General features: G+C 44.5%; 1 protein-coding gene across 1 annotated transcript in view; it reads right to left on the reverse strand.

Annotated features, from left to right (window-relative positions):
* Positions 1 to 26,297, reverse strand: part of CLCN6 (chloride voltage-gated channel 6) — a 1,280,196-nt gene that overhangs the window by 1,171,451 nt on the left and 82,448 nt on the right. The window contains exon 6 of the mRNA XM_044075232.1: positions 2,833 to 2,939. Within this exon, the coding sequence (XP_043931167.1) occupies positions 2,833 to 2,939 (107 nt within the window). The remainder of the gene's footprint in view (positions 1 to 2,832; positions 2,940 to 26,297) is intronic.

Here is a 26,297-nt window from a genome sequence, read left to right on the forward strand (position 1 = left end):
CCTGATCTCCATGGCAGACAAGGTTTTTCCTTCTTGCTTGCTGCGGGTTAGTGTCTTTCACAGAAGGTCCAAATAAAGAGGACCCATCAAAGGGGGCATTAATGAATCGTGCCTTGAAGGGTTCTGTAACATCAAAAAGAAGCATCCAGGAATGTCTTCTGATAGCTCTGCCTGTGCCAGCTTGCCTATGAGATGCTTTCTGTTGCATGCAAAATCAACCTCATCGAAGAATTAGTGAGATAAGAAAGAGTAGCCAGTTGGGAAGATTCCTTTTTTCAGGTCCTCCTCTGACATGGTCTCAGCAAGAGAGATGGATAATTCCTTACCCAGGTCTCTCTGCAGACAGGTGAAGTGCGCCAAATAGTTCAAAGACCTCAATGCAAAGGTAGCCGAGGCATAAATGCACCTTCCATGTCTGTCCAATGCTCTACAGTATTTGTAAGGCGAATGGGTAGTGCAGCTCTGGTCTGCTAGCTCCTTCTTAGTGGCTGCTGCAATTACAATGGCATCTACAGGAATGCCTTTACTCCAATGCGTATGATCCAGCCTGGTGGAAGACCAGATCAATCAGTTCATCGACTGGGGGAATCACCTAGGACGTATACAGGCCCATCCCGAAAACCTCCAGTTACACACGATTTCTCAGAAGGAGGAGGCTGGGAAGACCACCCATCTTTCTACTAGATGAGTGCTAGGATATTTCCAAAGGAGAAGTCCTCAGGTGGTGAACAAGGAGATCCTTCTCCTTTATCGGAATCTGTGTCCTCTGTAAAGAACTCCATAGGGGAGTCTACGTGCTTCCTTTTACACTTTTTCTTTCAATGGACCTCCTCTGTGGGTGTTCCAGGGAGGTATTGGAAGACGGGGGGGGGGGGGGGACTCCCTGATGGGAAGTAGTCTGGAGGTTCCTCATGACAGGCTGACCTAGGACAGGAATGACAGGCTCAGTGCTTAGATCCGATAAAGGAAGGGGTAGATCCTGGGTGTGAGGAGATGACTTAAATCTAGAGAAAGCCCTTTCTACAATCCGGAAGGTCGGCGAGTCTGGGGAACCCCTCTCTCCCTCAGCACCAAAGTTACAGGAAGAGAGAGAGCAGACCCACCCACGGACCCAAGGCCTTGCAACAGAACCAGACTTGAGCTGTTGAAGGTCAAAGCTCCAAGGGGAAGTGATGGATCCAACAAAGTTGGAGCCGAAGACAACACCCTAGAATTTGGTGCAGACGTCTCAGATCTGGGACCCACTCTGATCTGACAAAAATGGAGCAATGCTAGTCAGGGATACAGTCAAGAGTCCAGGAAGGAAGTTTACTCAGATCAGACATCGGCTCTCTCTCTGGTACCCAGGCGTTGGATCGGAGGAGTCTGTATGGAGGGAGGAGGAGCACTCATTGAGATGGGACAGAGATGGTAATACCCCCATCTGTATCTGCACCCTAAGGAACTTCCACATCATCCTGTCCAGACCTGGAAGGAGCCAAGGAAGCATGTCTAGACTTGGTAGAGGTTTGAAGGACCTTCAAGGGAAGAGCTGGGAATACTGGTTCTACCTGGAAGTTAGATGTCAGGCTTCTAACCACTGGATCCAAAGTCCTGGAATATAAGAAGGAGGTGCCGGGAACTGGGGATCATGAAATGATAACAGGATCCAAGGTCTTAGAGGTGCTCAGAGCCGAGGAAGATGGATCCGACAGATCTTTCGGATCAAATGATTGCCTCGAGACCTTAGGAGCTGAAATAGACTGATATGAAGAAGTCTTCAGATCTGAAGATTTATGGGAAGTGCTCGGATCAGATGTTGATTGATCCAAGACCTGCACCTTTTTCCTGCCATGCTCCGACTCCTCAGAGGAAGCTGAGAGGGAATGTTTGGAGCCAGTATGCTTAAGAGGGTTTGAGCCCCAGAAGTGGAGGACATAGACTACAAGCCCTTTACAATGAGCTTGTTTCTGCAGTAAGCTTGAGGACTGAATGTTGTACACACCACACACTCCACATCTAAATGTTCTGTGCCTAGGCAATAGACGCACTTCTTGTGGGCATCCAAGTTAGGAATCTTGTGCCCACAAGAAATGCATCTCTTGAACCCAGTTGGTTTCTCTGACATATTAACACACTAATCACACCAACACACACACACACACACACACACACACACACACACACACACACACACACACACACACACACACACACACACACACACACACACAGGCAATAAAACTATAGAAACTAAATACCAAGTAACCCTTAGCAAGAATTTTTTTTTGTAGGAAATTGCCAATGGCACGAAGAAAGAAAGAAGAAAGAGCAGTTTAAAGTCTCTGATGTTTCACCAACTATAACGAGGGAGGTGAAAGCAGAGTTAAAAAAAAAACAATAATTAGTCATTAAGAACTGTAAACAAGAATTTCTCACTTATCTGACCAAAAAAACACCAATACCACTAGCTTGAGACTGGAACCACATCTGGACACAATGCATGGCAAATGAGTTCTGGAGAGTTGAGGAAGGTAAGGTGCATTATGGGAAGAGGGAGGAGCTTGAGACTCAGATCCCAAGTCTTGGAAAGCAGCAGAGTCAGATCAGAGACCCATTAGTGAGGAGGAATGAAAATGAAAATGATCAGAATCTAAGAGAACAAACAGAAACTAAACACCGTACTAAGGCAAGGGTTTTGCCCAGCTCTTGAGCTATGTAAAGGATACAAATAAGGAAGAAAATTATGAAAATAACAGTAGCATAACAGAGAAAAAGCTAACACACATCAATAAGTGGGTGGCAGAAACAAAGAAAAATACGTCATGAGAATATGACAAACAATGAACTCACCTGAATTAAAACAAGGATACTGGCCAGAAAGACAAAGGTCAGGTTGAACCCCAAAAGTTCCAGAAGAGACAAAGCGAGGCATCCTCTCTCACTGCACTCTTCTACAGCTGCATCATGTCATCAAGGAAATATAAATACAGACAAGGTTTATCCTGCCATGGTACAGGAGAACAAGTCAGTAATGTGACTTCCAGGCAGCATACACACTGAAACTGGAAATAACACCATCAAATAATAATCTCTTCTTTACAGTATCACATTTTCCTATGGAAAAAAAATATTCACTCAATTATTTATTAAGACATGATGCAACACTCCCTCCCACATCCAAAAATATATAGTCTCAAAATACTCACCAGGCAACGATGAAAGGCTAATGGCCAGCTATGACTTGTTTTCACTCAGTCACTTTCCAACATCTAGCCAAACCCACAACTTTGGGATAAAGTATTATAAACTTCAACCAAAATTAACAGCTGCACAGCCATACACAGTCCACCCTAAAATGTTCCCTAACTTTGGATAATCTAAGCCTGTTAAACTACATTACTGCACTGAAGCTATGTCTAACCAAAACAATGCAGTAAGAAAATAATTTGAGAGAAGCATCAAAAAATGAAAGTTATGTATTTACTATAATGGTAGAGCCATGTTGTCTTCTTCTGTCCATCTCATCTCAGGTAAATGGGATCTGAGGCCATAATGCACCACCAACCCTACTGTCCTCAGGTCTAGTTTGTCACAAATACATGATTATCAGCCCTAATGGACAGAGAGCTATTACCACATACAGCACCAAAAAGGGTTGCAACAAAGAAAGGCACCAGGAACGTGCACTGTGGGTCAGTAGGAGACATAAAAGTGACAATTTGGATGGGAAGCAGAGGGCAAGGATGCTGAGATGGACAGAAGAAGCCAGTACAGATCTTTCATTATGGTAAGTACATAATTTTTGTATCTGATGGTGTCTTTTCCATCTGCCTCAACATATGGATCAGAATCCCCAGCTAGAATAACTTCAGGAGGCACTTATGGAAGGAAATTCTACAGAATAGTAAAACCAAAAGCAGCTCTGGACCTGGAATGTAGGTACAGCTTGTGGCAAGAGACAATCGAATGAACTGCTGGCCATGTAGTTGCTGCACAAATATCATCAATAGAGACATGGTTAAAGAAGGAAACAGAAGTTGCAACCACTCTGATAGAATGCACCTTCAGTTTAGAAGGCAATGACAATCCCTTAGCCCTGTGCACAAATTGAAATACAATCAAACAGTTTGCCACATGGACTTGGTAACCTTAAACACACTGGAACCTAATTTTGCCTTCCAAAGGAAATAAACAGCTCATCATGTTTCAAAAGTTCTCTGTACAGTGTGATGATGGACAGCCAAAGAACAAAGTAGATACATACCTTTATTTAAGAAATTTGTGGAAAAAAATTAGTAGATTTATAGTCCGGTTTACGAAAGTCTCTAAAGTCACCTTGGAAACAAAGGTTGAATTAGTCCAGAGAGACACCTAATTCTTATGAAAAATTAAATATGAAGATTTGCATGAAAAGGCCTGTAATTCTGAAATCATTCTGGCTGACATCACAGCCACCGGAAAACAAAATGTTTTCCAGAACAGACATTTCAGATCTGCAAAGGATGCAGGTTTAAATGGCGCCTTGGTAAAACGCTGTCCCAAGGAGGCATGGGGTCCCTCAATCGGGGGTCACAACTGTAAGGCACCACTTAAAAATGCTTTTGAGAGCCTTATGGAAGCATGTTGCTTTCCCAAACGAAAGTTAGAAATCATCAGGAATGGCAACTAATTGTACTTCAAATCGAATAACAACCCCCCCTGAACAGAAGAGACCCAAGAGGGAATCCAATACAGATGGCAAGTGTACCAAGAACAGATCCAAAGCTTCAGAATTAACCCAAATTATTAACCTTTTCCACTTACTTTTGCAGGTATTCCTGGTGGAGGGTTTCTGCGGAGAAGTGAAAATCTGTATAACCCTGGAAGAAAGCGTGGGATTTCTGGACATCACTGGAAGCGGAGAAACCAAGTGGTCAGACAGAGGGATTTGATGTCCAAGTGAGGATTACTACAGGGATGAGAAATCATATCCGGAAGGGGATCCAGAACCCAGTGTGGGTACACTGGCTGAGGCTAAAAAAAGTGGAAACAAACATGTCGAGGCCAAAAGGGGGCAATGAGAATCAATTTTACTTTACACCAGACTGCTTCCTGAAGAAATGGGATTACGAGAGGAGCTGGAGGATAACCAAACAGAAGTCCAAGGGGGCAAGTATGGACAACAGAATCCCTTGGGGACTCTCCCTCATGAAGGATCACAGAAGAGAAGCTGATGCACTTGGTACTGTTTAGGGTGGCAAACAGATCACAGCAAGGCTGGCCTCAGCAACAGAAGATCTTAGACACCACTGACTGACTGAGAGACCACTCATGAGGCAGAAGAGCTGACCTGCTCAGTTTGTCTGTGAAGATATAGGATATGTACTATAGCAGGAAAGCACTGTAAAGACATTGTCCACGGTCACATCCTCATGGTCTCTTGACAGAATTGGTAAGACCAGAATCCACCTTGGCTGTTGATGTGCTAGTCCACAGACATCTTGTACATCTATATTGTTATCACACCTGTGGTGAAACAATCCTGAAAGGCCTGCAACATGAGGAGGACTGCCCATATCTCCAGGATATTAATGTGATGGTTTGCCTCAATCTGACACCAAGTACCTTGAGCCATCTTCCCTCTGAAATGCCCCTTCTCCCACCCCACAGGAGAGGGGTCGGTGGTTACCGTGGCCCTTGGCAAGGGAACACAAAGAGATGTCCCAAGCTGATCACCAGGGAAGTCAGCCACCATACCATATGCGGTCTTCAGATCCTGGTGAACCTGATGGGATGATGCATCTTGTGACAAGTCATGGACTACTGAAAGGATAGAGTTCAATGGAGTATTCTCATGCAGAAACTGGCATGTGGAACTAGTGTGATAACAGCCAAGAATACTAATAGTTGAAGAATTCAATAGGCTTGTAAGTTTTCATGGTGCAAGACTTGGGCGGCATGAATATGTAGAGATGACAGCCTGGATGGAAGAAGCCTGGCTATATGCATGGTGGTACCCATGTGGCACCCTATGAACTGGTTCCAGTTTGGATTTTTCAAATTTTATTGTAATCCATAAGGAAAACAATAAGTGGAGTAAGGAGTCTCTTGTATGACCTACAGTATTCCTTGTGGAGCTGTGACGAGCCAGTCATTTAAGTATGGGAACACCCCAGAACCCCATGCAACCTGCCACTCATTTGGTGAACATCTGGGGGGGCAGGAACCTCCTGAACTGCCTGGCTATCATGATGTAATAGTAGGCACTCTGTAGGTCCACCAAGCACATCCAGCTGTCCTTCCTCAAAAGAGACAGGATGGGCTACACTGTAAGCAAAGAATGAAGTCCGTTTGACAAAGTGATTCAACTGACTTGGTCCAAGACTGGCCTTAAAAAACATTCTGGGCCGTTTTTGGGACTTTGCCATTTCCTCCACTGTGGTGCGATCTCAGAGTTGGTATATTTAAGTAGGGGGGGTGTGAAGGGAAGTCCCCACTTTATTTTGTGGGTTTTTTTTAATGGATAAGCGATTTTTGTTCCCCTGGGGAAAAAATTGCTGATCTGTTTGTTTGGTATTTTGTCTTTTTGTGGAATTTGGGTTAATTATAAAGCATTCGCTTATATAATATAAACCAGTCCTTGACCTGGGGTCCAAATAAGGTTGACCCATTTCACCAACAATCAAAATACACTCCAAACCAGGAAAATTAGAAAAACAAACCAAAAGACAAGTTTCAGGACAACAGATCCTCTTTATTAAAACACACTTTAGCGCTTTTGTCAATTATATAAATGACTTCTTCAAAATGAAAAATCACACCAAATTCTCTATTTATATGATAAACATAGTCTATAAGAAAGATATTTGTTTTAAGAATTAATTTGTTGGAAAGTAATAATGTTAGAGTGGCTGAAATGGGTATGCACAAATGTGAAAGACAGTGTAATTTCATTTTAGAGGGTTTAGATGTAAGAATAGGTACTGACCAGTATATTAAAACCAATACTAAAGTTATTGTTTTACTTCTGGGGAGGTTTACATGGCAGTTTTGTCAAGTATGTCATATGTTCTATATTGGTAAAACCAAGGGTGTATTTAGAAAGAGGATTTACCAACACCAGTATGACATTTCAAGGCTAGATGAAAAGAATGCACTTGCAAAACATGTCAAAAACCACCCAGAACATTATTTTAAATACATGGCTATGATAAAAGTTGAAATGGGTTCAAGAGGGGAACACTTAGACTTATTTTTGCAGTATAAATAACTAAAGTAGCAAACAAAATACAATCCCAGTGTACCCCCAGGGCTCAATGATGTGATTTTTATCAGTTGTGTTTTAAAGATGAAAGCTGAATTTGCTTTTTAAAATATTTTCCGTTCAGAGTATTTCAATTCAGCTAAATTATGTGCCTTGTTGTATGTTTAGAAATAATAAATGTACTGTGTTTTTAAGACTGGGTTGAAGCGGACAGATCAATTGAAAACATGTGACTTTCTTATTTTATCATAGAAGTAGAGAATGTAGTGTGAATGTAGAGTCTGAAGAAGTCATTTATATCATTGACAAAAGTCCTAAAGTGTGTTTTAATAAACAGGATACATCATCCTGCAACTTGTCTTTTGGTTTGTTTTACTAAGGTTGACCCATTCAATGGGGCATTCAACGTCTTCTTTAAGCTCCCTCTAAAATCACATAATTGCATCCCAGCATGAAGGGGAATAGTGAAGCTGGTGCCTGCTGCTCTTGCCATGCCAGCCACTGCATTAGACAAGAGATGCATGAATACATTGGTGATAGACTGTATTATCACCAGTGGGGACTCAAAGCCTCTGTAGGACTCACTCTGGGACTGGTCAGGGACTTTAGCAGTTCCTTCATCAAATCCCTCTGTAGTCTAGTCAAACGGGTCATGTAGGTCCGTGCTCACAAGACAAATGTCACTGAAGCAGAGACATGCTTCCCAAACCTTTCCACAGCCTTGAACTATGATACAGAGATGGACAGTGACACTCTCCTTCGACAGTTTCTTAGTGCCTGCAGTCACCACAATGGCAACCACTAAAGGCCCCTTACTCCAATGTGCCATATCCTTCAGGGTCATAAATATCTTGTTAGGCTTGAAAGAGACCATGTCTGGTTCCTTCAAAGCCTGCTGGGACACCAAGTCCACTAAGCCATCTGCCAGAGGGACAGCCGGGGTCATACATGGGTCTGCAACAAAAGCCACAAAAAACACAGACTCTTCCAGGGAACAGGCATCAGTGGACCAACCTCCCCTCTGAGTAACTCCAGGAGTTCTACAAATGGAACATCTTCCAGGGGAGATCTGGAGGACCATTCTCTATCATCAACGTTGGCATCTTTGGTTAATGACTTCTGAGGAGAATCTAAAAGTCTGCTCTTGCATTTGTGCTTCCTATGCTCCTCCATTAGGGCGATAATGAGGAAGTTGGAAGAAGCAGGGGAAACAACAACTTGGGTTAGCTCAAGTCTGGTTGGTGTTAGCTGCCACAAAATGCAATGATGTAGCACTAAAGTTCCAGAAACTGTGGGGGCCTGGTCTGGATTAGAGGATATGTAGGTCACCTCCTCTCGAGTGGGAGAAGATCTTCTCAATCATCTCAAACTCTGAAGTATGTTACAAAGATCTGAAGACCTGAAAGAAGTCCTCCTCACCATGGTGTCCTGTAAGGATCTGGGGCAGAAGCTGATGTCTAGTTGCTGAGAGCCAAGAAACAGAGAAGAACGGAAGGCTCCAAAAAGTTTGGAGTTGACTCTGACGTCAGAGACCATGATGCCAAAATCTTGGCTCCCAGACCCATCCAGCTCCAAAGTGGTTGGAGGGGAGTGGATCAGAGAAACTGATGAAATCGAAGAGATCAAAGTTGTCAGCTCTGGCAGATCCGAAGTTTCCAGATTTGACAAGGGGGCCAAAGAAGGACAGATAACAATAGGTGGGGATAGGCAAGGTCTCATCATTCTCCAACAGGAGTGGGAAGAACCCTCAGATAACAGTGCCTTCAAACAGTTAATCAATTTAGCTAAATCCACTTTGGACAAACTCCTAGAAGACCACACTGACCTAAAGAAAGAACCTGTAGAGGACAGTCTGGAGGATCAGTGCCCAGGCCTGTCAGCAGGAAGTGTTAGCAACCAGTTCCTGGGGGGGGGGGGGGGAGTAGTTCTGATGAAAAATATGGACCCAGTAGATCAGGGACAGCTGGAAATCAGATCCAAATAAGATGCAACCCTGAAGCTTTCAGGGAAACTGTCAGATCCAAAGGCTAAGGAGGTCTTCAGAACAGCTAGTTGCACAGTAGAAGAGTCCAGAGACCTCTTCTGGCTCTCTTTCAACCTATCTTTGGAGGGATCCTTGCTCCTGTCCCCCCTGCTATGTCTGCCCTTCTCTGCCTTATCAAAAGCCTTAATTTATTGACTAAGTACTTTCATCCCCAAACAATCAGGGGACTTTATTAGAGTAGTTATAGGAAAAAATTTAACCACTTTTAAATGAAAAAAACATCAAGATTATAAAGTAGCAATTGGGATGCACAATTTAAAGATACAAAACTCGTGTTACCAGATAAACTAAAACACATTAAAAACTTTCCTGTTAAAACATTAATGAGATGCTTCAAATTAAGCTATTAAGAATTTTGTAAAACATTTAAATAGCGCATTGCAAGTCAAAGGTCTTCAACTTAAGAAAACAAAAGAGCAAAACCCTTCATTTAGACAGTGTGATCCAGTGGTATTGGTTTTAATCTCCCACTTGGATTCTTTACACTTCAGTTTGATTTTCCAGGGTCCACCTCTAAAGTCAACATCAATTACATCTATCAAAAAAATAAATAAATAAAAAATAAAAGAAATGGTCATTATCACTTTGTGTTTCCATAAATGCCCATTATCTTTTTTTAATGTCCCATAAATGTTCATAGATTCTGTCCCTCAGTGCCCTTTCCATTTTACCAATATTAAAACACGGACACTATGAACAAAGAGCAATGTAAACTACCTTTTCAGTCTTACAATTGCATTTCCTGGGACATAAAATGCTCCCAAATCCCTTTCCTTCATATAAGGACAGTACTTGCATCTACCCATTTGGACATCAAATGGGATCCCCTTCTACCATTAAAATATGTCTTTTCCTTTCCAAATAGTTTTTCATGTTACTGTCCCTCCTAAAGGTTACTACTAGTGGATGGCCACTTAGTTTTTCCATGTTTAGACCTCCTATTTTCAGTATCTTCCTGTTGTTTCAAGATGTCTTATACAACTCTAGCCTTGTTGTATAAGTTACGATATATCCTTTATTAAATTTAGTGTCCTTTACCAGTTTTCTAGTCTCCACTGTTTGCAAAGCTTTTTTTTTTGCTATTTTCACTAAGTATTTACTGTTACTTTTCACTGTTTTAAAGCTATATGTTCTGTTTGTTCTGGTTTTCCCAACAGTGTTTAAGTAACTGATCTCTTAGCTGTTCTTTAGAGCCTCCTTGCTGATTTTCTGCGGTTTTAAATTTTTTTTAGTGTCTCACTGCTATTTGCTGTGTTAAACACTCTCTAGTGTTTCCCACTGAAACTAGAGTAGCTAGTAGTTGTAGCATAGTCCAGATACAGGTGTCTGCTTTTTTATGTGTTGCACAGCACCGTGCACTGCTATGCAACTGTGCGCCAAAGCCGGACAGTTACATTCAGAAATTTTTCCCTAATATACCACTGTAGCACACTCATGTAGCCCTCATCGCTAGTGCTTTCTCAGTTAAAGAAATACTGCTAAGGAGCTGTAACCTACTGACAACCAGCAAAAAAAAAAAAACACAAGCAGAAATATCCAACCACTAAGCTCCTCCGTGAACAATTCTGAAAAGCCATCCCTAGTGACAACAGCCTTCAACCTAGCATTATGAACAGTTGGACTTCCCTTGTTTCTCCTGCCAACCTTGTTGACTTTGGTCTCTTGCGGCAGTGTAGCAACTGCCTCATGTACACAGACAACCCTCTACTTACAGCTCACTCTAGTACAGTGTGTGAGAGATGCATCTATACCAAGAATCTTGAATCCATGATCTCTCACACTCAATAACAAGGAAGAGGTTATCAACTCACCCATCACTACATATGCACATAGTGCTATTATACATACAGTACGCATCAAACACAAGAAATCTATATACATGGAGGTTCTCTCGAAAAACTTACCTAAACACCACAGACCTCCAAAACACAAGACTGCTACAACTAACACAGTTCCCACAGCACCCACGACGTATACACCAACAGCAGTGTCTCACTGTCAAGCATATCACTATCATTATCACACTATCAAAATATCATATAGCACTATCAGTGTCAAGCCCATAAGGCAAAACACTCAAAACCAAACTTTCTTGTAATTGCAGACTCAATAGTGAGAGACACAGATGTCCTACTCACCAGGCTGGACAAGGAGAAAAGTCTTGTCGGCTGCCTGTCCGGTGTCAATATTCATCAGATCACACATGCACTCAGGTCTCTCAGCAACAAGTGCCATTATGACTCTGTCATAGTTTGTGTTGAAGTAAATGACTTGAGACGTACCTTACTGGACTACATGAAAATAGACATGGCTGAGCTCTCTGAGTATGTGTCCCAAGCAGGTATGTCCCTAGCATTGAGCAGCACACTACCCTCACCTAGAATGATGCCACAGTATAAAAAAAATAATGACAGATTTCAATAATTGGCTTAGTTTTTGGTGTCATTCAAAGGGGATCCAGTTTCTGTCAGCCTGGGAAGTCATGGTTGACAAACCTCTCTGCATAGCCACAGAGGGTTTGCACCTGGCACCTCTAGGCTTTTGGCTGCTGGCAATGGCTCTTGCCTCCCCCATAGTGCCTTTTTTAGACAATGTCTTGAAAACAACATTACCAATGTAAAATTAGCCAACCACAACAAAATAAGCGCAATACTGTTAAACATTAGGAGCTTAAACCAAAAACCTGCACTCCCTGAAAGCACTATCACTAGAAGATGTAGAGGTCTGTGCAGTAACAGAAACTTGGTTCTAGGTCTCCGAGAGTACCCCAGCCTTGCAAGGCTACAATGCTTTCCACACCTTTAGACAGCAAAATGAACATGTGAAAACCAAAGGAGGTGGTGCTTCTATCTATATTAAAGATAAATTCACCTCCTCTCTAGTTAGACTGGACAACTCCATGGATAAGACCCCCATTCAAGTCATTGCCAGTTACAGATCCTTCTCCATGGGTCACGATGCCCACAAAGCAGACGACCAAACTGGGGACAATCCAAATTTTACTAACACTCTGGTTGTTGGGGATTTCAATCATCCCACCATCAACTGGGAAACCTACACCAGCCCCAACTACCACAAAAGTTCCTCGACTTTGTTAATTCAAATGCCCTGGAACAAACTGTTCACACCCTGACAACAGGAACATACGTTCTAGATCTGGTCCTCACTAACATGTCAAACAGATTTACTGCCACAACTGTTGGACACTCATTTGTTAAATCTGACCACAAAACAGTCACCTTTGAGCTGGCACTAATACCAGAACTCAAAAAGGGTGAAATCAGACTAAAAAACTTCACCAAGGCAAACTATACCCTCCTAGGTGAAGGCATAAATGCATTCCAAGCCTCACCCCAAAGTAGAAGTGGTAACTACGTCGAAGCTTACACTAAAACCCTGTACCATCACTTGCATAAGTGTATAAACTTGGCTGTACCAGAATGAATCAAAGCTAGAGCCCCAAGTAAAAACAAGCTGCCATGGTGGACATTCAGCATCAACAAACTTTACAATAAATGTAAAAAGCTGCTGTCCAAGAAAACAAAGGAAAGGCCCCAAAAATGGAAAAAGCACCCTCCTCCGCCTCAACAGACAAATAAGACAATCTGTCAAATCCTCTAAGGGCCCCTTTGAGAGAAACTTAGCAACTACAGCCAAGGATAATCATAAGGCCTTTTACAGCTATATACATAGCTTAAAAGGTAGGACCCAAGCATGTACAGAACTAGTGACCAACAGTATCACACACACTGACCCCACAGAGATAGCAAGCCTGCCAGAGGATAGGTTTCGCAAAAATTTCAATCCCTTACCCCCTCCTAACTTTTCACAAATCTTCCCCCAAACTTCCCCCCACCATACATATCTGAAGAGCAGGTCCTCAAAGCCTTGTACAAAGCAAAAAATACAGCCTCTATGGGACAAGATTAGATCACAGGCTGTCTTCTAAAACAGGCTAAAACATGAACTAGTATCATTATTAAGTACCTAGCCTAACCACAGGGAACGAAGAACAGTAACAGTTATTCCCCTCCACAAAGGTGGCCTAGCAACAGATACAAGGAATCCATAAGTCTGACCAGCCTCATCTGTAAGGCTATGGAATGTATCATTCTGGAACTCATAAATAAAGAAATAGGTGACCTCCAAACCCTGGATCCTACCCAATTCGGTTTTGTCAAGGGCGGAGCCTGCCTGTTAAATCTGGTGGACTTCTTTGAAAATGGACCAAAGCCACTGACCAGGGCAAACCTGTGCTCACAGCAAACCTCAACTTGGCAAAGGCTTTCAATAAAATCCCACATTCAGGCATTACCGATAAACTTAGCAAACTGAAAGTAAACCCCTCCACTCTAAGATGGGTTGCAAACTGGCGCACAGACTGGACACACACTATAAACTAGCAGGACTGTTACCACCGGGGTGCCACAGGGATCAGTGCTGGGCCCCCTACTGTTTGGTATATACTTCTCAGAAATTCAGGTCAAAACTAAAGGGGTTGTGACTGACCAGGATTCAGAGGACTGCAAACTAGGTGCAACCACTGAATCCACTTCTTTAAAAAAGTTTCAGCTTCAGAAATCATCCTGGTTAGTCATACCAGCTGCCCTTTAACCACAGCTTTCTTCTGGTGTAAAGTATGCCAGCTGTCAAAGTGACATAGGGAGGTGGAATATGTAGGTTTTCTGTAAAGATTAGAAGAAAAAAAGAAGTTAAGTCTTACCATAATGTTCCATCTGTGTTGTAGATCTTTATTCATTCATCACTGATAGGACCTCGGTTCCATCCTCGGAACTGACACTGCCATTTCTAAGCTCGTGCCAACCAAAAACTCTCAGCTAAGACCTGCCCATAATGCCCCTCTCATAGTTTCTCCAGATAGAGTTTGCCCACCCCTATACTATAGAGATAGTAAGAGAGACAGTAGAAGGCTCTGTCTGAGCAAATAACTTTATCAAGAGTTCTTAAGTCCACCAGGAGTCCAGGCAGGGGGAAGGAGGGTGGGAAGTAATGAATGAATAAAGATCTACAACACAGATGGAACATTATGGTAAGACATAACTTCTTTATCTGATGATGTAAATCTTTATTCATTCCTTACTGATAGGACAGAGTCCCCAGCTACTAGAGTCCTGGGTAGCCCTAAGGAAGGATATTTCTGAGCACCATAGAACCAAAGGATGCTCATCCCCTGGAGGCAAAATCCAATTTGTCATGAGTGATAAAGGTATGAGGTCTTGCCCAAGTGGTTGCTGCACAGATATCATCCATAGAAGGGCTCTAGAATGAAAAGCTACAGAAGTAGCCATCGATCTAGTAGAATAAACCTTTATTCTGGAAGGTAAGGATAGTTTATTCTGATGGTAAATGAAGGTAATAACGTTTCTAAGCCAGGAGGAGAGTCACTTTGGAGACAGGTTTACCCAATCTGGGTCCCACAAAGGCCAAAAACTGATACATTTTCCTGAAAGATTTAGTCCTGTCCAAATAAAAACGATGCTGCCTATGAACATCAAGGGTGTGCAAAAGATGTTCCCCTCTGTTGGAATGCTGAGGGAAGAAAACCGGCAAGTCAATAGATTGGTTCATGAAAAATCCAGAAATGACCTTGGGCAAGAAGGGTCAGTACGAAGGGACACTATCTCTGCGGAAGTTCAAGTAAGGTCTCTTGACACTCAAGGCCTGTAACTCAGATACTCTTCTGACTGAGGTAAGAGCTACTAAAAGTAGAGTCTTCCATGATAAAAATTTTATATCACATGAATCAGAAGGCTCAAAAGGAGGGCTTGTTAATGACTGAAGCACCAAAGTCAAGTCCCAAGGTTCTATGGGGGGGGGGGGCTTAAAAGGAGGTTTAACGTGTAATATTCCTTTCAAAAAGGTTTTGCACAGACCGTGTGACATAACACAAGAATTATCAAATCCATTATGAATATTTGCAACAGCTGCTAAATGCACAGTGACTGTCGCTGCTGATGCTCCTGCATATAAAAGAGTAGTCTGGTATTGTAGGATTTTTGAAAAGGCATAGAGAAAGGGTCTATGTTCTGATCTTTGGCCTAAGTAGAGAATCTAGTCCATTTACTAGAATAAATTTTTCTGGTGGAAGGTTTGTGTGAAGCCAGAAGAATCTCACGAATGGGAGATCATTAGAAGTGGAGGAACCAAGCTGTGAGCTTGGGGCTGTGGAGATTGGGGTGAATCAATCCCTGAGGATGAGACAGCAGTCCTTGAGATTGCTCCAGGATCCACAGGACTGTGAATCAGATGAGCCCATAGGAATGGAAACCAGACTTGACTGGGCCAATAAGGGGCAATGAGGATCACTTTGCTTCCCAACCTTGGCGCTTTCTGGAGGAATTTTGGGGTGAGGGGAAATGGGGAAAGGCATACAGTCGACCTGGGGGCCAATCATGCGTTAGAGCGTCCCTCGGTGATCTCCCCTGAGGGGGGGATCAGGCCAAAGTAACTTCTGCATTTGTTGTTTAAAGGGAAAGCAAACAGATCACAGCAAGGCTTGCCCCAGCGGCGGAAGATAGGTTCATAGGTACGTACTAGGCTATCTGCCGGAAGGCATTTATAAGCCTAGCCAGAATGTGTTGACTTTCGCCGCCCCCATAGATTACTTCCCTGTGCCTCTGTCCAGCACAGCCACTAAAGTGATCCCCAGAGTAAACTTTCCGCTTCCTATCCACTCGTCAAGGTTCCTCTTGAAGAGTGTTAGTGAGAAGCTCTGCCAAATGTAGATTGGAATCTTATTCCAAAGCATGGGAAGTCTCTGGGACAGGAATCTATCCCTCCAGTACATTCAATTTATTGTTGTGGTGAGGTTTAGATCCCTAGAGTGTGTGGCTCGAGGGGATAAGGTTTTCTTTAGGTGGAGCATGTCCATCAATTATGGGTTGGACATGGCCTTGTATGTCAGGCAGAGATCACCTCTGAGTAGGCGGTATGCAACCGAATACAGCTGGAGTTTCTTCAGTCGAGCTGCATAGGGCATCTGTTTGAGGCCAGTGATCCTCTTGGTGAGGTACTTCTGTGGTCTTTCCAGCTGTTGCAGGTGTTTTGTAAGGTACATCCCAAATGGGGCAGTGTACTCTATGATGGGTCTGATGAGTGATGAGTAGAGGGGCACAATGACCTCTTTTGATCTGGATGTGAACCCTTTTGTGATTAGGTGGGTCATATAGAAGGATTTTCTAACCACTTTGGCAATGTGATTATCAAAGGGGAGATTACTATCTACTTGGGTCCCCAGTTCCTTATTACATTTTCTGTATTTAGGGGACTACCACCTATGTGGTAGTTCGTGGATACTTTGTTTTTTTCAAAGGGGTGGACTATGTACTGTTTGGCATTTAGCTTGAGGCCATGATTTTGACACCAGTTATCCGTCTCAGTGAGACCCTTTTGGAGGATGTCTGTGTTAACCGGACAGTCAATTATAGCCCCTAGTTTGCAGTCGTCTGCGAACTTGGTCAGCCATAGTCCTCCTGTGCTTACCTGTACCTCTGAGAAGTATATGCCGAACAGGAGGGCTTCCTAGGATTGAGCCCTGGGCAACGCCACTTGTAACCAGTTTAGAGTCGGACCTAGCTCCCGCAACTCTCACCATGTGGGTTCTGTCCACGAGCCAGTTGGAAACCCATCTTGTGATGTAGGGGTTTATGTTCAGGCTGGTGAGCTCATCTATAATACCAGAACGGGTAACTGTGTCGAAGGCCTTTGCGAGGTCTAGGTAGGCTGTGTGTACCACCTTTCCTTCATCTATAAGCCTTGGTAACTGTTTCAAAGAAGTCCACCAGGTTTAGAAGGCATGATCTGCCCTTAAAGCCGAACTGGGTAGGGTCCAGTGTTTGGAGGTTCCCAGTGTCTCTGTTAACGAGTTCCATGATGATGATGATGATGATGCGCTCCATAGCCTTGCAGAACAAGCTAGCCAGGCTTATAGGGTGATAGTTCCCGGGGTCTGTTGTGACTCCATCTTTGTGCAGCAGAATAACCATTGCTGTGCGCCACTCTATGGGTACGTAGCCTGTGGAGAGGCTGGGTTTGAACAGTGTGTTTAGATGAGGGGTTAGTTCGTCTTTGAGCTTGTGTAGGATGCAGCCTGGGACACCATCCGGTCCCCATTGATGCTGTGTTTTTGGCTTTGGAGAGGGCTGCTTTAACCTGAGTGTCTGTGATTTCAGGGGCTCTATATTCTTCTGGTATGGTTATGGACCCTTTTGGGGGTGAGAGGGGGTGAAGTTTGCACTGAACCTGTCTGCCAGGATGTTGGCGATATCGGTCGATTCAGTGTATTTCGTGCCATTCTGCACTAACATTCAGCAGATCTGAGCACTGCCTCAGATTCCTGACATAGCTAAAGAATGCCTTGTGGTTATCTTTGGAGTCCTTGGTAATTTTTCTTTCAAAGCTCGCCTTGGATGATTTTATGAGGGATCATAGTTTCTTGCTGATACTGATCAGGCATGTCTTCCCTTCTTGGGATTTTACTCTTTTCTGTACTAGTTTCCTCCTTCTATTGTATAGTTTGTTTATGGCAGGGGTCCACCAGACTGGTTTTCTTTTCCTGGAGGAGCGAGTCTTGGATTTGCTTGTAACAGCACGATCCATGCATTCTTGTAGGTGCCCATAGAATGTATTAGTAAAGGATTTTGCAGCTTGGACAGCGTTATCCTTTAGCATGATCCACTATTACAGAATTGAGAGACTACTTGTGAGGCATCAGGATGTTCCTGCTCAGACTGTCCGCAATAAGGTTGTAACTCCCGGAAATGTGCGTTGCTATAAGAAAGCGGTTGGAAGCTATCGCCCAGTGCTAAATCCTCATGGCTTCCCAACACAGGGGGTAAGACCTGGTTCCGCCTCGTTTGTTGATATACCAGAGGACTGACATGGTGTCTGATTAAATTGCAATGGTCCCGGAAGGGAGGGATGTATGGAACGCTTGCAATGCTAAGAGAACTGCCCTCAGTTCCAGGACATTTATGTGCAAATTGGCCTCCATGGGGGACCAGGTGCCTTGGACGATCTTTCCCTGGAAATACCCCCCCCCCCAACAAGAAAGCATCCGTGGTCACCATGGCCCTGGGCTGGGGAAGACAGAACGGTCTAAACCAAAGATTCGATTCTGGCTTCATCCACCATAGCATTTTTTTCTTGCAAAGGTTTGTAAGGCGTATCATGTGGTCGAGTGGGTGGGTTAAGATCGACAATTGTGAAGAAAGGAACCAATGTAATATTCTCATGAGGAACCTTGCCAGTGGTACTAGGGTAATGGCAGCTGCCATGGAGCCTAAAAGAGTTGCAGTATAAGGCGTGCTGGTACAAAGGAGGGAGGGAAGCTTGACAGGAGGTTGTGTCGAAGACCACTCCAATGAATTCCAGTGTTTTGGTTGGGAACATTTGAGATTTGTCCTTGTTGATCGTAACTCCCAAGCAGAGAGCGAGGCCTTGAGTGTAAGAGAGGCTGCGGGTTAGAAGATTCCTGGTCGAGGTGGTAAGGATCCAATCATCTAGATACGGAAACAACTGGAATTCTTGTAGTCGAAGATGAGCTACTACAACTGCCACACATTTGGTGAACACTCGGGGGGCTGTCTAGAGACCAAATAACAGTACTCTGAACTGGTAGTGATCGGCTCCCAGCCACAAGCGGAGAAATGTCTGGGAGTGCTGATCCATCTTTATGTAGTAATACGCGTCCTGGAGATCTATACAGCACATCCAATTGTCCTTCCCTAGAAAGGGGAGAATGGACTGTACTGTGACCATCCAGAATTTTTGAGGTTTTATAAATTTGTTCAATTGGCTGAGATCCAGGATTGGTCTCCAGTCTGTCTTTTTTGGCACTAAAAAGAACCTAGAGTAAAACACAGATCCTCTCTGGTCTGGTGGGACTGGTTGGAAAACTCTTTCTTAGCAGCTTTTCTATTTCTAAGGCTGCTACCTCCCTCTGATTGGGTGGCACATCGGGAATTCGTTTGATGGGTCTGGGAGTTAAATCGAATGGTATCTGGTAGCCCCTGGATATTATTCTCTGCACCCAAACATCGGTAGTAATAAGTTGCCAGGCTGGTAGGTGCAGAGAAAAATGACCCCCCGACTGCTTCCAGAGGAAAGCAATTGGGCCTCTGCTCAGGAGCGATGGTAGGGCCGGCCAGAGAAGGAATCTCTAGCGCCATGGTTACGCAGACCACCTCTACCCCGAAAAGGGAGTCTTTCAGATAAGTTGCCCCCTCTGCCCCAGGGGATTGCTCACCATGAGTGTCACGAAAAGAACCTTGAGGTTTCTTGAATCCACAATTTGCCTCCCCTCTGGTTCCTGGAGTAGGACCTCTGGGGGTGGGGTGGGGTGGAAAAACATATGCCCACAACAGACAAGGTCTTTCTATCTTTCTCACTTCCTGCTAGTGTGTCTCGTACGTTGGTACTAAAAAGTGCAGATTCGGCGACAGGCGTGTTGACAAAGGAAGATTTAAAGGGGACTGCAAAATCACAAAAACACATCCAAGCATGACGTAGCATGACAATGCCTGATGTGGCAGCTCGAGCTGCCCCCTCGGTGGTGTGAGATATCAAATGCATCGAGGAGTTTGAGATAGATTCAAGGGTAGCTAGCTACGAGGCGACAGTGTCACACACCTCATCAGGCAGTACCCCTGCCAAAGAGGTAGACATTTCAGAAATTAGGTCTCTATGGAGGCGAGTGAAGTGTGCCAGACAGTTCAGCGACCAAATGGCAAAGGTTGCTGAAGCATAGGTCCGTTTCCCTAGTCTGTCCATAGCCCAAGACTCCCTGTTCAGAGGATGGACAGTGGAACTATCTTCTGCCAGTTCCCTCTTGGTGCCTGCCGCCATGACCATGGAATCAATCGTCAACTGCTTGGACCAGTTGGGCTGGTATTTGGGGGTGGATACATTTTGTCCGGACTCCGGGGGACATGTTCTACGTTGTCGAGGGCCTTCCAGGGACACTGCACAATCAGCTTTATAAGCTCATCTGCAGGTGGGGTCACTCAGGAAGTAGACGGCCGGGCATGGAAGGCCTGCAAGAACACCGATTCCTCAGAAGATGGGTTAAAGGACTTCCAGTCTCCCCTCTGTTTGAGGATTTCAAGAATGTCTCCAAATGAGACGTCGTCTGGGGGAGACCATGGGGATCCTTCTCCCTCACTGCAATCAGTGTCCTCAGTGATAGATTCCTCAGGGGAATCAAGATGCTTCCTCTTGCACAGTTTCTTCCGGGGTGGCTCCCTAATGAGATCTTCTGAGGAGGACTTCAGAGAAAGGGTTCCCTTCAATGGGAGGTCTTGTGTCTCCCGTGCCCGGGATCCCAAAATAGGGGGTTGGGACAGCTGCATGCCAGAGGTGGGATTCTGGTGTCGTTGCCATTGGTGCTGACTGCACACCTGCAGTGGCAAGGACCCTCTCCATCACCTGGAAAGCAGGCACGCCCGAGGAGGGATGGGAGCCCGGAACCGGGGTTACACCCTGCCCTGAGGAGCCCACCTCCAAGTGAGGAGCTCTGAAAGGACTGGAAGCTGTTGGACATGGACAGCACCAGTGAAAAAATAGATGCCGGACTAGGTACCACGGTACAGATAGTCCAAACACTGCTCCGAGAGAGTGCATCAACTCCAATGGAGCTGATGCAGCAAGGGAGGTCAGTGCCGACAGGGGAAACTCCGCAGTCGGAGAAGAGACAGTATTCACCGGGGTGGTCATCGGTACAGAGATCTCCAGGGCCTGGGTAGAGGCTGGAGGAGGATAAAACAGGCGAGTATGCTGTGAAGGGTTCAGAGACAAAGAGAATGGAAGGTCTAGCCGGGGTGGGTTTATAGGAGGCTGCTGAAGGAGAGTCAAGTCTTTCAAGAAAGGGGCTAAACTGGTGCCCCGAAAAAGGGTCGTAAGTTGGAGAGTATCTGGTTCTTGGGAGAAGTTCAACCTTAGGAACTGAGGTCATACGAGGTCATAGTCTGTGGATGCTGAAAAAGCTACCAGCACCGCAGCCGGGGATGGTGCTGAAGCGGGTATGGTCATCAAAGCTGGTGTCAGGACCAAGGACAGCACTGAAGACAATGGTGCCGAAATTGGAACTGAAATAGGAGTCCACATTAGAGACGGCACCGAAGGGGAAGACGCAGGCCGTGGTGCCGAAGTGGTCTGCACCGAGGGCACCAGAGAAGCTCGGTGCAGACTCTGTTCTATAACTGTCGGGATGTAGGAACAGAGTGACTCAGTTTTTCCTTGTGTTTCTTGGTTTAGGGAGGTGGTGAGACCGCCGACCCAGAGAGAGACTCCGAGAAAGGCGTTTTGACTAAACCTTTCAAAATTAACTTATTTTTGTGCTCTGCTAGAGTGTGATTACTAAAGCTAGAGCAGATGTCACAAGAAGCATTTTATTGGTCCACCCCCAAACAATAAACGCACCGAGCTTGACCATCCGAGTTGGGCATCTTTCACCCACACTTGTCGCACTGTTTAAACCCCAATTTAACTTTGTCTGACATAGTACTGACAACAAAAACTACCCAAAAGGAAACAACAACAAATGGAAAGAAAAGGGAGTTTGATTTTTTTTTTTTTTTGTTTTTTTGGGAAAGATAGAGAGAAAGGCAAGAGTACCAACAATGGTATTTAGAAATACCTCAAGTGGTAAAAAGAGGTCCTACCAAAGGTAGGAGAGAGGAACAGTACCAACAATGGTAAAAGGTTAACTATCAAAAGTAGAGGGTAGGAAATAGAAGCAGGTTATAGGCGACAGAAGAAAATAGAAAAAACTGACTAAAAAGGAAAGGTTTAGAGAGAAAACTACGCAAAATACACAAAATTTCCACTTAGCTTTGAGAGAGAGAGAGTCTAGGCATGTCAGACAAGGAACGCGGCAAAGGGGATCTGGAGAGACTATGAGAGGGGCATTATGGGTAGGTCTTAGCTGATAGTTTTGGCTGGCGCAAGCTTGGAAACGGCAGTGTCAGTTCCGAGGATGGAACTGAAGTCCTATCAGTAAGGTATGAATAAAGATTTACAACATCAGATTTATAAGTTATGTACTTACCATAACTTGGTGTCGGTGTTGTCCACCTTTATTCTTCCTCACAGTTGATCCACAAATCTGACACTTGGATCTGACTCTGACACTTTTTCACAGACTAGGATCCAAGTCTCGAGCTCCTCCCTCTTCCCATAATGCACTCCCCTCTGCCTAACCTTCTCAGATCAAGTTTTCTGCCTAAACTTTTAACAGTGCATAGTAAAGACTGAAAGGAAGGAAGAAACCAGAGACTCAAACCAGGAACATCAAGTTCCCAAGCAGTTTTCCACAGGTCTTCTAGGAACATTGGGTAGGGCATGGCTGGGAGGGAAGGTAAAGAAGCCTAGAAAAAAAGACTTCCTATAAACCTTCTCAGTGGATGTTTTTTGGGACTCTAGTACAATTCACAAACATGGTATAGGGAGAGAGCTAGCTGATATGATGAACCGAAGGAAAGTTAGTATATTGTGTGTGCAAGAGACCAGATGGAAGGGGAGCAAGGCTAGGTGTATCGGAGGCGGGTTCAAATTGTTTTACCATGGTGTGGATGGGAGGAGAAATGGTGTAGGTGTTATCCTGAAGGAACAGTATGCTAAGAGTGTTTTGGAGGTGAAAAGAGAGTGTTGGATAGAGTGATGTTTATGAAGCTGGAAATTGATGGTGTAATGATGAATGTTGTTAGTGCATATGCTCCACAAGTTGGGTGTGCGATGGATGAGAAAGAAAAATTTTGGAGTGAGTTGGATGAAGTGGTGATGGCTGTACCCAAGGGTGAGACACTGATTGGAGCAGATTTCAATGGGCATGTTGGTGAACGGAACAGAGGGGATGAGGAAGTGATGGGTAGGTATGGTGTTAAAGGAATGCAGAAGGTCAGATGGTAGTGGATTTTGCGAAAAGGATGGACGTGGCTGTGATGAATACGTATTTTAACAACAGGGAGGAGCATTGGGTGACATATAAGAGTGGAGGAAGATGCACACAGGTGGATTATATCTTATGTAGAAGGGCCAGTCTAAAGGAGATTGGAGACTGGGTGGCAGGGGAAAGTGTAGTTAGGCAGCATAGGATGGTGGCTTGTAGGATGACATTGGTGATCAAGAAGAGGAGGAGGAGTGTGAGGGCAGCACCAAGGATCAAATGGTGGAAATTGAAAAAGGGTAACTGTGAGGTGGAGTTAAGGAAAGAGTTAAGACAGGCACTGGGTGGCAGTGAAGAGTTACTGAACAGCTGGGTGACTACAGCACAGCTAGTAAGAGAGATGGCTAGAAAGCTGCTTGAGTGACATCTGGAAAGAGGAAGGAGGACAAGGAGACCCGGTGGTGGAATGAAGAAGTACAAGAGAGTATACATTCAAAGAGGTTGGCGAAGAAGAAGTGGGACTGTCAGAGAGATGAAGAAAGTAGACAAGAGTAAAAGGAGATGAGGTGCATGGCAAAGGGAGAAGTGGCCAAGGATAAGGCGTATAGAGAGTTGTATGAAAGGTTGGACACTGAGGAGGGAGAAAAGGGACCGAGCTAGTAAAGATGTGCAGCAGGTAAGGGTGATAAAGGATAACGAGGGAAACGTACTCACAAGCGAGGAGAGTGTGTTGAGCAGATGGAAAGAGTACTTTGAGGGGCTGATGAATGAAGAGAATGAGAGGGAGAGAAGGTTGGATGATGTGCGGATAGTGAATCATGAAGTGCAGTGGATTAGCAAGGAGGAAGTAAGGATAGCTATGAAGAGGATGAAGAATGGAAAGGCTGTTGGTCCACATGACATACCTGTGGAAGCATGGAGGTGTTTAGGTGAAATGGCAGTGGAGTTTTTAACTAGATTGTTTAATGAAATCCTGGAAAGTGAGAGGATGCCTGAGGAATGGAGAAAAAGTGTTTTGGTTTCATTTTTAAGAATAAGGGTGATGTGCAGTGCTGTAGTAACTACAGATGGATTAAATTGATCAGTCACAGCATGAAGTTATGGGAAAGAGTAGTGGAAGCTAGGTTAAGAAGGGAGGTGATAATTGGTGATCAGCAGTATGGTTTCATGCCAGGAAAGAGCACTACAGATGCAATGTTTGCTCTGAGAGAGTGTTAATGGAGAAGTACAGAGAAGGTCAGAAGGAGTTGCATTGTGTCATTCTGGACTTAGAGAAAGCATATGACAGGGTGCCTAGAGAGGAGTTGTGGTATTGTATGAGGAAGTCGGGAGTGTCACAGAAGTATGTAAGAGTGGTACAGGATACGTACGAGGGCAGTGTGACAGCGGTGAGGTCTGCGGTGGGAGTGACGGATGCATTTAAGGTGGAGGTGGGATTACATCAAGGATCAGCTCTGAGCCCTTTCTTATTTGCAATGGTGATGGACAGGTTGACAGACAAGATCAGACAGGAGTCTCCGTGGACTATGATATTTGCAGATGACATTTTGATCTGTAGTGAGATTAGGGAACAGGTGGAGGAGACCCTGGAGAAGTGGAGATATGCTCTAGAGAGAAGAGGAATGAAGACCAGCAGGACTAAGACAGAATATATGTGTGTGAATGAGAGGGAGGATAGAGGAATGGTGAGGATGCAGGGAGTAGAGGTGGCGAAGTTTGATGAGATTAAATACTTGGGATCAACAGTTCAGAGTAATGGTGAATGTGGAAGAGAGGTGAAGAAGAGAGTACAGGCAGGATGGAGTGGGTGGAGAAGAGTGTCAGGAGTGATTTGTGACAGACAAGTACCAATAACAGTGAAAGGGAAGGTCTACAAGAGGGTAGTAAGACCAGCTATGTTACATGGGTTGGAGACAGTGGCATTGACAAAAAGGCAGGAGTCAGAGCTTGACGTGGCAGAGTTGAAGATGTTAAGATTTGCACTGGGTGTGACGAGGATGGACAGGATTAGGAATAAGTATATTAGAGGGTCAGCCCAGGTTGGAAGGTATGGAGACAAAGCCAGAGAGGCAAGATTATGTTGGTTTGGACATGTGCTGAGGAGGGATGCAGAGTATATTGGGAAAAAGATGCTAAGGATGAAGCTGCCAGGTAACAGAAAAAGAGGAAGGCCTAAGATAAAGTTTATGGATGTAGTGAGAGAGGACATGCAGGTGGTTGGTGTGACACAGCAAGATGCAGAGGACAGGAAGAAATGGAAACAGTTGATCCGCTGTGGCGACCCCTAATGGGAGCAGCAGAAAAAAGAAGAACAGTACAATTTCACGAACAGGGGAGGCAAGCCTGGACCTTTGTATAATTACTGGAACTGTAGAAACCAAGTGGTCAGTTTGAGGGAGTGAAGACTGAGATGATCACCCTCAGCTGTGTGAAAGAGGAGGTCCTGTTTGGGTTCCAGTACCCATGGAGGATATTTCAGGTGAGACCAGAAAAAGGGGAACCAAATTTGATGAGGTCAGTTAGGGGCAATGAGGACTACTGAGGACTTCAACTGTTTTGCTTTCTGCAGAAACTTTAGGATCAAGGGTAGAGGAGGACAGGCATAGAGGAAACCGAAGGGCCAATGGTGAACTACAGCGTCCATCTAGGTCTCCCCTGGTGGGTGGAATCAGAGTGAAACAGCTGCTGCACTTGTTGTTCCAAGGGGATGCAAAGAGATTGCAGCAGGGTTGGCCCCAACATCTGAATATCAAGTTCGCTACCAAATGACTGAGGGACCACTCACAAGGGTTCAGAATGGACGTGATTAGTCTGTCTGCTAGAAAGTTGGATTTCCTGGGTAAGTGAGTTTCAAGCAGAAAGTGGAATGAAGACATCACCCATTCCCAGACCCTCATGGCCTCTCTGCACAGGGGATACAAGCGGGTTCCTCCTTGCTCTGATCAGAGAAAAACCCACAGTTAAGGAGACCAGGGTTTGACATGAGGGAGATTTGGAACGTCTCTAAGACTGTTCTGACATTTTCAAAGAGGCAGCTACGCCAGATGAACAGGTGAACACAGATGATTACACGGACACAGTAATAGCTTATATTACCAAGTGTGTTGATGATGCATCTGACAGCA

This window comes from Protopterus annectens, chromosome 1.part1 (genome assembly GCF_019279795.1).
Source record: "Protopterus annectens isolate FY-2018-M chromosome 1.part1, PAN1.0, whole genome shotgun sequence".
NCBI classification, from domain to species: Eukaryota; Metazoa; Chordata; order Ceratodontiformes; family Protopteridae; genus Protopterus; species Protopterus annectens.